Below are 14,503 nucleotides of genomic sequence, written 5' to 3' on the forward strand. Positions count from 1 at the left end.
AGAGACATGCTCTCAAATACCAAAAGCTAAATATTTAATTCTGTTTCATTCTATATCAAACTGTGCTGCCTTTCCCAGACCTGATTCAAAGTTTAAAGAATCTTAAAGTACACATTTCAATTGATGCTTCTTTAATTGCCAGAGTCTAGGTAGGTTGTGTTTTTTGTTATTTTCTTCTTTTAATTTTTGAGTTGCATATGGCATGCAAATGTTTTCAAAATATGAGTCCATTTGGCTTCAGGCAGCTGTGATCTGGTGTGAATTATAAAATGTTTCTATAAATGTAAGAGAGGTTGCTGCTTTCTAGCCTTCAGTACAGTGCTTGGGTTTTGTCTCAACGTGATTCGATTCTTGTTTGCTTTATACAGGAGATGGCTGTGCGAGCACTGAAGCAGACGGGTAGCAGAAGTATTGAAGCAGCTCTGGAGTATATCAGTAAGATGAGCTACTTGGATCCTAGAAATGAACAGATAGTACGTGTAATTAAGCAGACCTCACCGGGTAAGCATGAACTTTTTTAAAAATTGTGTTATTCTTTCTTGCAATAAGCTATTTTTTAAAGTGGAGTCGTTGCTGGGAAGAAGTAGTAGATTCAATAGTACTTTTGTAGGAGACAGTGATGTGAACATGGCCCTGCAAGGTAAGCTGGGCTGGAAGTTGGACACAACTAAGCTGGACACAGCTTACCTGCTTTGCAAGAGCATATGCATAGTTCACCTTCTTAAACACAAAGCTATTTATCCTTCAGTGCAAATCATCTCAAGCTTACCGCAAAGCAAAAGCTTGCATAGAAGTAATCGCTGTGGAGTTGCGAGATAGCTTACTTCCCAGAAATTCATTCATATTCACATCCTTGTAAGTACACTGCAGAGGTGTCTTGGGCAAGATAACAGAAACTTTTCCTCTCATCCCTGCTAGTCTACTTCAGTTCTGTTCCATGTAAATTAGCAAGTGGGAGGATTTGGGCCCTGCATATGCCTCATCAGCAAACATCACACCACAGCTGACAAAAGGCCTTGCAAGGGTTGTTTCCGTTCAGGTGTTAGCACTTAGAGCACTGAAGAATAGTTTATCTAGTAGTTTTATCTAGTTTAGATAGTTTGTTACTTTTATCTTCTTTCAGTTTCAAAAATTGGCCAAGCAGACAAGTAACCATCCTCTGACTGGCTAAACCTGTGTAATCACACAGAGTTACACACTGCTGAGGGGTTAGTGGACAAAGGGTGGAGCGGATTGGAGAGCTATTGTCAGGGGCCTCTTTTGTCGGATAAGGAACTGCTTTTGTGACAGTGGCAACATTTAGGCTTAAACGGTCTTGTCCATGTTGGACTACTTGAAGCCAACAAATCCATTCAATCAATCTGATTACAGTAGTACAGACGTCTTGAGTGTGGTCAGAAGTTGAGTTTACTGTGTGCAGGTGATTTCCACATGAAAAATTTATCTTCTTGGCCACCTCAGCAGCACCTTCCTCCTTGCCTCGTGATCAAATTGAAAATCTGTGTGATTGGGAAGGGTGTTAAATTTGGGTTAGTTGATAGAAGGGCATGTCCAGAGGTGAGGAAAGCTGAGGAAGAGAAAGCCCATTCAGTTTACAAAGAAAACCATCAACAGGAAGGATTTCTTCAGTAAAGCCAGTTCTTTCCTGGGGAACCCTGGGTGTAGCCACATGTAGGGAAGATGGAAAAGGAGAAGGATCTCATTTTCCAGGTAGTCACTCTCAGGAATGGAGCTTCAAATATGATGGAAAAGGGTGCATAGTTCTGCCCTTTCTATAAGTCTTAGGCTTCTGGAAAACCCTAAGAAAATACTTGGAATGTTACCCTTCAGGATCACCACCTGACAAGACAAAGTAGTACTGGTCAGTATATTTGGAGAGCTCTGTCCTAGTACATGCATAAATCTGGCCTCAACTGAGCCTTAAGGAGAATGTAAAATAACTTTGACAGAATTACTGCACTGTGTTTTGCTTTATATTATAAAGGCTTTATTCCTTAAAGAGAAAGAACACACCCAGTCCTAAAGAGCATACATTTCCTCTGAAATGGTTGCGAAGTCTTTCCAGGCTAAGATTTTAATTACTCAGTTTTCATTTGCATTTGTTTTTGCTTTCTTAACATTCCAATGCATGCAGCTGCTTTGAATACTTAACCTTTCAAGCTGAAGATACGCCTTTACTTTTAGGCTACACAGAATGCAAAATTAAATATCATGCAATTAGTGCTTGCCTGCCTGAGGTGCCACAAAATCATACTGATTTGTTTGGTATGGTATTGTTGGTGCTAGGGTAGCATAGGTGTCCTCTATTTGATTAGGAAGCGTGTAATGCTACTTGGGAACTCTTCATTTGCAGTTTGAGAATTTAAATCTTCTGATTTTGAATTCCATATATTGGTATAAGGAAATAGATTTTCAAATTACTCATTTTTCTCCTGCTTTAACTTCAGTAGTAAAGTTAACAAGAGTTTCAGCATACTGGCAAGACTCAAATAAAACTTAACAGATATTGCTGTGGGACAGAGAGCTATGTATAAAAACAGATGATCCCATGAGTATAGCTGATTAATCTTAAGAATACAGTCTGACCTAAAACCTTCACAGGAAGGAGATAGTAATAACAGTTACCATGTTAGAAATGTGTGGGGAAAAAAATCATCTGCCAACTACCACATTTGGTATCTTCACAAATCCAAATATTCATCTGTCAGACCAGAACAGACTTACTGGTATACAAATCTAGGAGGTGGACACCGTATCTCTCTGTGACATCAGTAAGATTCCTTGCACAGCTGAAGTATGTGTCCCAAAGGAGGACAATTATTGCTGCTACTTTCCCTCATGGCCTCTGATAGGGAAAACAAAGTCAGTTTGCCCCGGAGGCTCAGCATGAATCCTACTGACAGAGATGACAAATGGGTTTTGTGGCTGCCTCCCACCTCTAGGCCAGAGTAGCCACTTCTTAGGATGGTTTGGAATGCCACAGCCTCATCGCTGCATCTCACTGTGTCCTAACAGATGAGCTATCAGGGAGTGCTCTTAGAAGTACAACCCTGGTAAGCATGGCCTTCTGGTATCATAGGAAAAAGAGCTGCCAATTACAGATTTCACTTTAAAGAACACTGATTATTTGTCCAACTTGATTCCATTTCAAAACAGTACATTGTTTATGAAAGTGTAATTTAGTTTGGGGGCAGTCTCTTCAGTGTGGAGAGGTCATGCAGAGACGTGTACGTCCTTGTGTGTCTGTGTATAGTAGGGCTTGTGCATATGGAGGTGAGGAGTCAACAGCTATGCTCAAGCGTGCTGCATCTGGCCCAGCTGGGACATGCTGCAATACAAATAATTCGGAAAGCTTGTAGTCCAGCATCCAAGCCTGTTAGCGCAATACGACTATTCTTGTGGACCTTGTGAAGTCAAGATTTTAAAAGAAAATTGTTCAGGCATATATGGGCCAAGTCCTGTGTTTTATGAAAGCTAAAGAACCAGAAGGGGAACAGAGAAAAATAGCAACAACACAGTCTCCCCTTGTCTTTTTAGCATAGCTGGTGCTTTATACACCTGCAGTTTGTCCTCAGATTAAAGAACTGATGAAATGTGCCATTGGCACTTCCAGTGTAGGAATGCTACTATCTTGTCTTTGCACATTCTTCAAGCTAAGAGTGACATATTGACACCCTGAAAGATTTGCCATCCAAACAGATGGAAGATGAGTAATATGAGGGGATAATCTGTGTCCGACACATTGGAAAGAATACAGGACAAACTGTCTGATGCCTTTGTTGCAAATAAACGAGAGGAAAGCAAGGATTTTTGAGGGGATGATGGAACAGAGAGATGTAAACAGATCCCCAGCATGAGCAGTGAGCTCACTGTGCCGAAGATGTGGACTGTGTGATGACCTAGTAGCTTATAGTAATGTTGACTTTAAGTTGTATTGACAGTCCTTCTGGGAGCTTTTTTTCTCCCGTTGGTGCTGTGCTTAACCCCCTGCTCTGTAGCTTCCTCCTGTCAGTGAGTAATGACTGGTAATACTGGTCCAGCTTTAAAAAAACAGGCTGTAGTGTAATCTGATGATTTCATAGTTAAGGAATTTGTGCTTTTATTTTCATTATTTGGTAGAACTCCCTGATGATTCCTGGCATGAGCAATGTTGTGGGCCAGTAGCTCGTTATCAGTAGTAATACTTGGCACCTATAACTTTAAATGTTCAGAGTGCTTAATTTAGATTTTGGAAGGTGTTTTTATAACACATACTCCCTACACAGTGTGTGTGTGTATATGTCTGTATGTATAGATGGATGAGTAATGCAAAGTAATTGGTTCACCTGAATTGTTTCCTAACATTCTTGTGTGTTCTTTTTATAAAGGAAAGGGTATTGTGCCAAATAATGTAGCCCGCAGGCCAAGCTTCGAAGGATCAAACGAATCTTTTCCGTCCTACCATCAGATCAGTAATGCAGCCTATGAAGGGACAGGCTTTGGAGCCGAAGGTGCAAATATGCTTACTGAAGTTCCAAGGCCATACATGGACTATTTAATCTCTACTTCACAATCTACAGCTATGAATGCTCCTGTACAGCGACCCTCTGGAGTAGGCACTCACAGCACACCAACAAGCCATCAGCAGAAAACGTACCCTGCAAATATTGAGTCTTCTGTGATTAATTATCCAGTGGCTAATCACAGCAGTCAAGCTTTGCAGCTGCAGGCATCCCATGGCTCCAACAGCCAGCATTACAGTAGGCAGCACATGATGGTGCAGGGGGAACCTATGGGGTATGGTGTTCAGCGGAGTCCATCCTTCCAAAACAAGATGCAGCAGGAGGGAGGATACACCAATCTCCCAAATAAAGGGGCAGTTGTTCAGAATAATTCTGGTCATGCATTTCAGCAGGCACCGGCAAGCCTGTATATATCACATTCTCATCACAAACAGACAAGTCCTTCTTCTCATCAAATGCATGTGATATCCAGAGGTCCAGCCTTTGCTAATGATTTTTCAGACAGCCCACCACAAAATCTATTAACTCCATCTAGAAATAGCCTAAACATGGACCTCTATGACATGAATAATCCTCAAGTTCAGCAGTGGCAAGCAGCAACACCGTCACGCCGAGATTCTTTACAAAATCCAGGAATAGAAACATCTCCACGGCAACATGTATCCTTCAGACCCGATGCCACAGTGCCGAGCAGAACAAACTCTTTTAACAACCACCAGCAACAGCCACAAGTGACAGTGTCTATAAGACAGGTTCCTTCAGGAAAACCCGATCCTTCAATTACGTCTCCAAATACGATCACAGCAGTCACATCTGCTCATATTCTCCAGCCAGTGAAGAGCATGCGAGTGATGAGACCTGAGCCTCAGACTGCAGTGGGACCTTCCCATCCTGGATGGTTACCGGCCCAGGCACCATCTGTGGATGGCTTGGAGATCATTGAGCAGCATGTGCCACCTGTTGGAGCAGCTAACGCCTATCAACTAGATGTGGATTATGGTAACCAGGAACTGCGGTGTCCACCACCACCGTATCCCAAGCATTTGTTACTTCCTGGTAGCTCTGAGCAGTTTGATATCAACTGCTTATGCATGGGTGTAGAGCAGACCCTCCGTGTAGTCCCCAGTTCAACGTGCAATAAGGCTGAGGAGAACAGTGAGCGAAATGACAAAAGCAGCAAGAACACTAAAGCTGAAAAACCAAGCAAGGATAAAAAGCAGATTCAGACGTCTCCGGTGCCTGTGCGAAAAAATGGCAAAGATGAGGAAAAGCGAGAATCACGAATAAAGAGCTATTCACCTTTTGCCTTCAAGTTCTACATGGAGCAACATGTAGAAAATGTCATAAAGACCTACCAGCAGAAAATTAACAGAAGATTACAACTGGAGCAAGAAATGGCTAAAGTAATTCTCCTTGTTTTGTTATAATAAAAGCTAATGGGGTTAAGTTGATTATTACTATTTTTAATCAGTCAAAAAATGTATAAAGGCACACTCCACTGGAAGTAGTAGTTATCCAACACCTCCCGATACCAGGCTATTTTTAGTTAGAAGCCTGGATGCAGGTCTGGGAGGCTGTTTGAAAAACCCGAGATGTGAAATAATACATCTTCATACCAGAAAAGTAAAATGAAGCACACACACACACCCCCCCCCATAGTAGGAAAGTATTAGGTTTGCTTAGGCAAGATCTCAGAAGCCAGGTTTAAGGCTGAGATAACCTTGGCAATATTTTGGCAGCTTTTGCAAAACTCTGAAATCAAAGGTTTTCTTTTTGCTCCAGTTCTTCCTCCCTGTTCCATGATAGTCACTCATTCACCAAAGCCATGGTTCAACTTGGCAACGTATTCACTGTGCCATATTTTCAGATGAATATATAGTCTTTGACTGGAAGTTATCTGTTGAACACATGTAAGTAATAGTATCGTACAAGTAATCACGTCTCGGACAGCTTGAGCTGATCTTGGGACGCTTGCTGGAACTTGTTATAGAAGCAGGTCTCAGGTAGGTGCACTTTTTGACTGAGAGGGCTTTTCATGCCTAATTGTAGCTCTCAAACCTAAGCTGATTCACTGATAGCGCTGCTTAAAACAAAGCTGCCAAGTTCTGATGGTTGCTCTGGCAGTTTTGTTTTTAATTCTTAAATGTGGAAGAGTTGGGTTTTTTTCTCAGGCATGACTAGAATATGACTAGTCTACTTTTGTATTTAAGGATAAACTCTAATGAAAGCTATTATTAACACATAATGGATAATAATTAACTACCCGATCTTCCCTAGCACAGTCAATTTCTGGAGTCAGTTAATTTGATGCTTACATTGCTCCAGAAAACTCAGCAGTTTGTTTGTTGAGGTTAAAATTAAACTAAAACGCTTCTGAAATCTCTTGAAGGGTTGGCATTTTAGTGACAGTTAATATTTTGTCCTCACTGCAAGTACAGATTGTGTTGTATTGCTTGGATTTAGTGAATATTTTCCTGAGACTGAGACAGGGAATGATCTCTAGAGAAGTAAGACAGCTAATTGCGTTAGTTCTTCTTTTTTGACTCGTCAGCTTTCCCTCACTTCATAACTCAGAGATAATTCAGCTATAAACAAAAACAACTCCTTCCCCTAGCAACCTCATCGCTGGCTGGAATAATATGCTATGAACTGAGAAGATTTTGGCTATCTTAATATCACATTATTCTTGAATTAACCATGAACACAACACACTAATTATTTTCCCTTAAAACAATAAACACTTCCTTTATTATGGATTGATGTACTTGCCTTACATTTTAAAAACTGTATTACTTGTTTTGATTTGGCCGATGCCTTCAGTCTGAAAATTCATCCTACCTGTTCTGCAAGTTTCTGCAGACCTCCTCCATCCTTTATTCATCCAGATTTCATTTTTATACCATGGGGATCTCACTGCATAGTGTGGCTGCCCACATTCTACTTTAAAGACAAAGACTACAGATGTAAAATTAAATCAATCTAATCAGTGGCCCTGTGGGTGTGTGCTTGGGTGTCTAGCCTGCTAATCAGTCAGCTTCAGCTCCCTTTACCCTCCTCCCCATTACCGCTTCCCACCAGGCACTAATCTTCCTTTCAGAGAGCTTCAGTTGATGCCAATTAATTCAGGATTCTGGAAATGGGCTAGGCAGAAAGAAAAGGGTGTGCTGCAGAGGATGAGTTGTCAGAGGATCCTGGGGATCAGCCCATGGGTTTCTGCTGGTGGAGGCCACCTGTGGCTCTTAGGAGAGGAACAAGCACTGATGTTAGTGGAGTTGGCAGTGTACAGGCTCTGTTTTGAAGGGTGAGGAAAGTCTGGTTGGATACTGCTGCTGCTCCCTTTCTCAGGAGGTCTCTCCCCACAGCCATGTGAAATGTTACTTGCAGTTACTTGGAGGCTCTCTGGGGACAGGAGGCGGACAAGCCAGCTTTTTTACAGCTTATGTGCAGAGGGGAAATAGCACCAGGATCTGGGCTGCAGTGGCTGGGGGGAGGCCAGAGCTGAGGGTTATATGCACGTATTTTGGGAGGGAAAAGGGAGAAGTTTATAGAACAGATGGTCAGATCATCTACAGACTTTGAGAGCAGAGGCTGTATATGGCAGAGAAGAAAAACAGTTTCTAAAGAAGGTGGTTCCTGAGGCACTTGGGAGTGTGTAGGTCAAAACTAGCTGCTTAATTACAACTCAAAAACCGACAGTTAAACAGCACTCAAGGTTGGAACTGTTAATGTGAGTTGCCCTGGAGAACCATTCATGAACAAAGTGGACTGTGACATCTAGGTTTAGGTTTCAGTTTACATTAAGGTGTACTGCAGTGCGCATACATATACTGGTGTGCAGTGGCAAAGTGCACTAAATTCCCTGATCAGGTTTGTTATGTTGTATTCCCCTCTCTGACAGTATTGCCCCGTGCCTCTTCATTCAGGCAAATCAGAAAGGCAGACCAAGCTGAGATACGGCAAATCCGGGGAACAAGTTAGGGCACAGTGAATTTGCTGGTATTTCAGAAATACCTCAACAGGCAGACGGGACAGTATATTTCTCGTGAATATATCTTTTCTGGTTCTTGGTTAATTTTTCTGAGAAATGCGTCTTGGGAATGCTAGTTTATTATTCTCTTGCTATGAATGTAACAGTACTAGCTCTTGTGGTTTGCTTTCTTTTGTAAAGGCTGGCCTTTGTGAAGCAGAACAGGAACAAATGAGGAAAATTCTCTACCAGAAGGAATCCAACTACAACAGGCTTAAAAGGGCCAAAATGGACAAATCTATGTTTGTGAAAATCAAGACTCTGGGTATCGGTGCATTTGGAGAAGTATGCCTGGCCTGCAAAGTGGACACCCATGCCCTGTATGCCATGAAGACTCTGCGAAAGAAAGATGTGCTAAACAGGAACCAGGTGGCTCATGTCAAAGCAGAGAGGGACATACTTGCTGAGGCAGACAATGAGTGGGTGGTTAAACTCTATTATTCCTTCCAAGATAAAGAGAACTTGTACTTTGTGATGGACTACATCCCTGGTGGGGATATGATGAGCCTACTGATTCGAATGGAGGTCTTTCCAGAGCGTCTGGCTAGATTTTATATTGCAGAGCTCACTTTGGCTATAGAGAGTGTGCACAAAATGGGATTTATTCATCGAGACATCAAGCCTGACAACATTCTGATAGACCTTGATGGACATATCAAACTGACTGACTTTGGACTGTGTACTGGATTCAGGTGGACTCACAATTCAAAATACTATCAGAAAGGTAGTGTTCTTAGGCTTTATTTGTGATGGTATTGCATTATTTATTTTGAAACAAACAGCTTGGCAGAAATGCCAGCTCAGAAAACAGAGGTGTGTACATTGACAGAGAGTCGATGATAATGATAATATGATGTGTCCATCTCCTTCTAACTGATTCAATTAGTTTGCTTCCAGTCCTTTGTTTCCAGTAGTGTTTAAATCCCTGTCAGTAATCTCGCTGACCATTGCAGTAGCAGCAGTTTTTCAGTTTATACTTATGAAACACTTAATCACAGATTTAAAGTAGTCCATGCACCTCCTGTGTGTGTCATTGAGGAGGGTTGGTGTCTGTTGACAAAAAGGTCATAAACAATTGGTACAGCTAATCTAAGTGTACTCTGTTGTTCTGTGTCTCCCGTATGGGAGCATACTTCCTTTGCTGGTTATGGAAAACCAGTTGTGAAGGTGAGGGAAGAAGGAAATGCCTTGGATTTAAAGTTTAAATGCTGTTCTTCAGTGAGAGTAGAAGATGGCACAACTAGATCTAGATAAATACTTTTCTCTTTTTGTGTTGTGTTTTATGACCATGAATGTAAACTTTCTCTCCCACTTGAAAGGGAGCCATATCAGACAAGACAGCATGGAGCCCAGTGATCTTTGGGATGATGTGTCCAATTGTAGATGTGGAGATAGGCTGAAGACATTGGAACAAAGAGCTAAGAAGCAGCATCAGAGATGTCTAGCCCACTCATTAGTTGGAACCCCTAATTATATTGCTCCTGAAGTCCTGCTTCGTAAAGGTACATAACCTTTATTTTTCTCCTTTTTAAGTGAACATTGATGCTTTGAAATAGGTTTTTGTTTGTCTGGGGGCTTGGGGTTGTTTTTTTTTGCCTTAAATAAGCTTGCTGCTTTGGAAGATTGTTATTCTGGAGGCCAGAAACACATAGTTCATATTAAGAACAGATTTCTCTACATGCTCCACTGTTTAGCATCCCACTGCTGACGTTGATGGTGGTCATACTTTGTGTGTCTGTGTATATCTATATTCTGAGGCCTTTGAATGAGACTGCTAATGAATGTGTCAGAGGATGTTGGCAGTGATACTTTTCTAGTATAAAGCAGATCATCTGTACTCATGGAGTATAACTATGACCGCTAGCAAGTTTACATAGACCAGTGAGTAACCAGCTGATGGTTCTGAATCACTGATTCAGACAGGACACTTAAATATGGATGATGTAAACTTGTAGAAATGTCCTCCAGATTCTCAGCCAGATCTTGGGGAAACCCAACAAAAAGTCTTCCACAGTTTATACTGGACACCCTGCATTTAAAAGCTTAGCTTTAGGAATTTAGACAGTGGCTATCTATGGTGGCTGTCCTTGGTGGATATCCATGCAGAACAGATGCGGTCACTGTAGTAGGGAGTTTAGATGTTCAAAGTTGTCTACAAGACAGACCCCAAGCCTGATCTTTTTCAAGTTGAGAGATTTCACATTGGACCCTACAACATCTGATGACACAAATCTCCATTGAAATAAGTGTTTAAATCCTCCATTCCTTTTTCGGAGATCTCAAGCATATTTGTCTTCTCACAGAAATTAAGTTATGAAATTATTCCTCTGCTTGGAACTTGCTCAGAAAGTCATCTGTGTTCTTTTTCTGTCTCTAGAGCCAGGCTGTGTCTTTCAGCAGCTTTTCAAACTCATGGTTTCACCTCTGCTGAACCTAGGTGGGACATCAGTCACTAAAGCTTCTTGTTATTCTTTCAGGTCCAGTTGTGCTGTGTGGTGATGTAGTTGTGGGACAGAGCATGAAAAAAAAATTCATTCTTTCTAATTATGTGATTTCACCACTCACTTTTGTTGAGAATTAAATTTACCCAGAAAGATTCCTAGACAACAGGATTAGATCTTTACTGACAGCAGTAGAATTCAGGTCAGCAAGCAGAAATGACTTTATGATGAAGGTGGATTGGGAGTCCTTTGGTTTTAGGTCATAAATTGTTTGTCTGAGAAACAGCACAGATTTCTGCCTATGTTTTGATACTTAATTGCAAGTAGCTCTATACACATTCTCCTTGGTTGGTGGAGGACAACCTATTGACTTGCCTTTCAGGATACACTCAGCTCTGTGACTGGTGGAGTGTTGGTGTGATCCTCTTTGAGATGTTAGTGGGACAGCCTCCTTTTCTGGCTCCTACGCCCACAGAAACTCAACTGAAGGTAAGTTGAAGCAAAATTTCAATCTATGGTAGCAAAATTTTAACCTTTTCCCTTCCCTTCTCCTCCGTGCACAGACCTATCCCCTCTTGTTTTACTAGAGAAAGGAGCAGTGATTACAAAAGCTCTTCCCAATCAATGAAGATACTGAATATCAGACTAGAACTGCCTTGTCCAACTGCATAGATAGTTATATAGTTTTATGAGTCTTCCCAGCACAAGTTCATCCATCTAAATTTCTTAGAGTGCCTATCAGATTTGAGTAAGCTGATATACCAGTGATAATTGCAGCTGGCAATGTAAGTGTTTCAAAGTCAACCAGTGAGTAGTTCTTTATTAGAAAGGATGCATCTCATGCCACTCTTCCTAGTTTATATTTTGGAGATGAAACGAAGTAATTCCTTGAAGTCATTTGTGAAGTCATGTGTAAACTGAATATGTTCTCAAATGGGACTACGGGAGCATTCAGGAAGGAACTTGCCTTTTTTTTTTTTAAATGGAATTGCTCCTTTTATCTGCTATCTGACAATGTTTCTTGATGGATTAAAGTAACTATTAACAGCCGATGTAATCTAATCACTGGGTTCTTGAACCTCTAAAATTACTCTACAGACTGTGAATTGACTAATTATGTGTGTACTTCCATACAGTTGACAACCAGAAAGATTTGGTTTCCGAGATCAGAAGTTGTTCAATACCTTTCTTCCCTCCAGGTGATAAATTGGGAAAGCACACTGCACATTCCCTCGCAGATCAAGCTAAGCCCTGAGGCAACTGATCTCATCACAAAGCTCTGCTGCGCTGCTGAGGACAGGCTTGGAAGAAATGGAGCAGATGATATTAAGGCCCACTCTTTCTTTCAGTCTATGGACTTCTCTACCGATATCCGTAGGCAGCCAGCTCCCTATGTTCCAAAGATCAGCCATCCAATGGACACTTCAAATTTTGATCCAGTTGAAGAAGAAGGTCCTTGGAACGATGCTAGTGGTGACAGCACCAGGACATGGGATCCCCTAGCCTCTTCCAATAGCAAACACACAGAACATGCTTTTTACGAGTTTACTTTCCGAAGGTTCTTCGATGACAACGGGTATCCGTTCAGGTATCCCAAACCTTCTGGAATGGAAGTTGGCCAGTCTGAGAAATCTGATGCAGAAGACAAAGGTGTGGTGGATCAGACTGGAGCTTGTCAGCCTGTATATGTGTAAATTATTGTATAGAGTACTCCAGATAAGACTAATCTCAAATCCAGTAGGGCCTTTAACTGATCCTTTAGGAGGTGATCCTGCAGTGCTTGTTCAGGTGTAACTTCAGCTGCAGCTGGAGTCGTCCTGGGGAGTCAGGAGCTTGCAGGGCCAGGTCCTGAAAATGGCACTCTTGAAAGTTCAGGTCAGTTTTACTGTAAATAACTTTGGTGATAATTACACTTGAAATCCTGGTCTTCACCAAAATCTGCAAGGCCAGCAGTCTGTCATTTCTAGGCCTATTTTTATTTGAGGTCAGCGTCCCCCTACTCAAATTAACATTTACAGACTTCTGCAACTGTCAGCGTTATTTTTTAAATGAATAAAGAGCACTTATATTTTGTTTATAGCAGGGGTTTTTTTCCTACTAAATTATAGGGATTAACTTTGACAAATCATGCTGCTGTTCTTCTTTTCTACGTTTTTATTTTATCCATAGCACTTATTTCACATTTAGGAAGATGCATAAAGCTGAAGAACATGTGATGAAAGGTCTCTGTGCAATAATGTAAGAAAGAAAAAAGAAGAAAAAAGAAAAAAAAAAAAAACCTGCTTTCTAATTTTCTAAATTTACTGATGCCATTGTATTCGCACCGTGATTTTTGTTTATTATATGTATTTTCCACATTTCAAAATTGTGACATAACCTTAAAGCTGCTTTATTTCCTTCTGCTTATTGGAGTGTAATAGAAAGTGTGAGCAAGTGACAATTTGGGTGTGATTTCATTGTCTAGTGTGTGAAGAATGTTGCATGAGCAGTGTTTTTCTATTTGAAACGGCCTTTTCTTGCCATTCACAGGCAGGTCCTGTGGATCCATTTTTACTAAGGGTCTAAAATTAGACCATTTTAAACCGTGTGTTGATAATGTATTGTGTGGGTGGTTTCCTCTTATGATTGTATCCAATATTAATTTTGTAAAACAGGTTGCAAAGGTTATAACTGAATAGTGATTTTGTGGTCTGATGTAATAGATCATTTTAGTAAACATGTATCGGCACACACGTTTCCCCCCAAAGGATCGATAGCGAGACCGTTATTATAAAGCTGATTTGTGGCAACAGTCTACATGGGGCTTATTGACGTAGCATGTAGTACAGTGACCGTTGTTTAATACGAGCAGTAATGCAGAGCACCACTACTAACGTTTGTAGCTCAACGTCTTCAAAACAGAATGTCTGAAGCCGTGCTCCCGTAACACATCGAGATCCGAAGTGCGATGAGGCTGATGTTGAGTGTGTGCGGCTCCGCGGACATCTACGGAACCTGGAGGTACGTGGCTTTTCCAGACATCAGATCCCTACACGTGACTGGCTGCGTATCCGTTTAGGATCCTAATGTTTTAGGCACTGACATCTGAAACTGTTGGCATTGTTCATGGGTCATTCTGTCCTGTTGGCTATAGATAACAACGTTGCTGTGATGGAGCACCAGAGTCCTGCATTTCTGTCAAATTATAGGCATACTTTGAAATAGCAATTCTTAACTATGTTAAAATATGCATTTCTCGTATATGTATAAGTGAGAATTATTCAAGGTGATATCAGAATACTAAAGATAATTAAGCCATACGTATTTGCATATATATTTTATATATAACTAAATAAGTAAACACACACAAAAATCCTTAATTCAGATTAGTGTAACAGTCCTATTTAAAGTGATTGACATAATAACATTTGAGGAAAACACTCCTTTAATGTGTTTTTGCTTTATTTTATTTTTAAATCTGGAGCTTCATTATTTTTTCCGTATATTATTCCACATATTATTCCTTAATGTTTTAGCATATCCTATCCTATCCA

General features: G+C 40.9%; 1 protein-coding gene across 2 annotated transcripts in view; it reads left to right on the forward strand.

Annotated features, from left to right (window-relative positions):
- The window catches only part of LATS2 (large tumor suppressor kinase 2), a 49,544-nt gene extending 36,334 nt beyond the window's left edge, over nt 1-13,210 (forward strand). Inside the window, exons 2-8 of one of the 2 annotated variants that reach the window (XM_074144916.1) lie at nt 369-501; nt 4,368-4,672; nt 4,703-5,905; nt 8,671-9,253; nt 9,849-10,031; nt 11,353-11,459; nt 12,170-13,210. In XM_074144916.1, the coding sequence (XP_074001017.1) occupies nt 369-501; nt 4,368-4,672; nt 4,703-5,905; nt 8,671-9,253; nt 9,849-10,031; nt 11,353-11,459; nt 12,170-12,664 (3,009 nt within the window). In that variant the 3' untranslated portion in view covers nt 12,665-13,210. Of the gene's footprint in view, nt 1-368; nt 502-4,367; nt 5,906-8,670; nt 9,254-9,848; nt 10,032-11,352; nt 11,460-12,169 lie in introns of both variants that reach the window. The other variant, XM_074144908.1, reaches the window with a different exon arrangement.
- Nucleotides 13,211-14,503: the final 1,293 nt, after the last annotated feature.

This window comes from Numenius arquata, chromosome 1 (assembly GCF_964106895.1).
Source record: "Numenius arquata chromosome 1, bNumArq3.hap1.1, whole genome shotgun sequence".
NCBI classification, from domain to species: Eukaryota; Metazoa; Chordata; class Aves; order Charadriiformes; family Scolopacidae; genus Numenius; species Numenius arquata.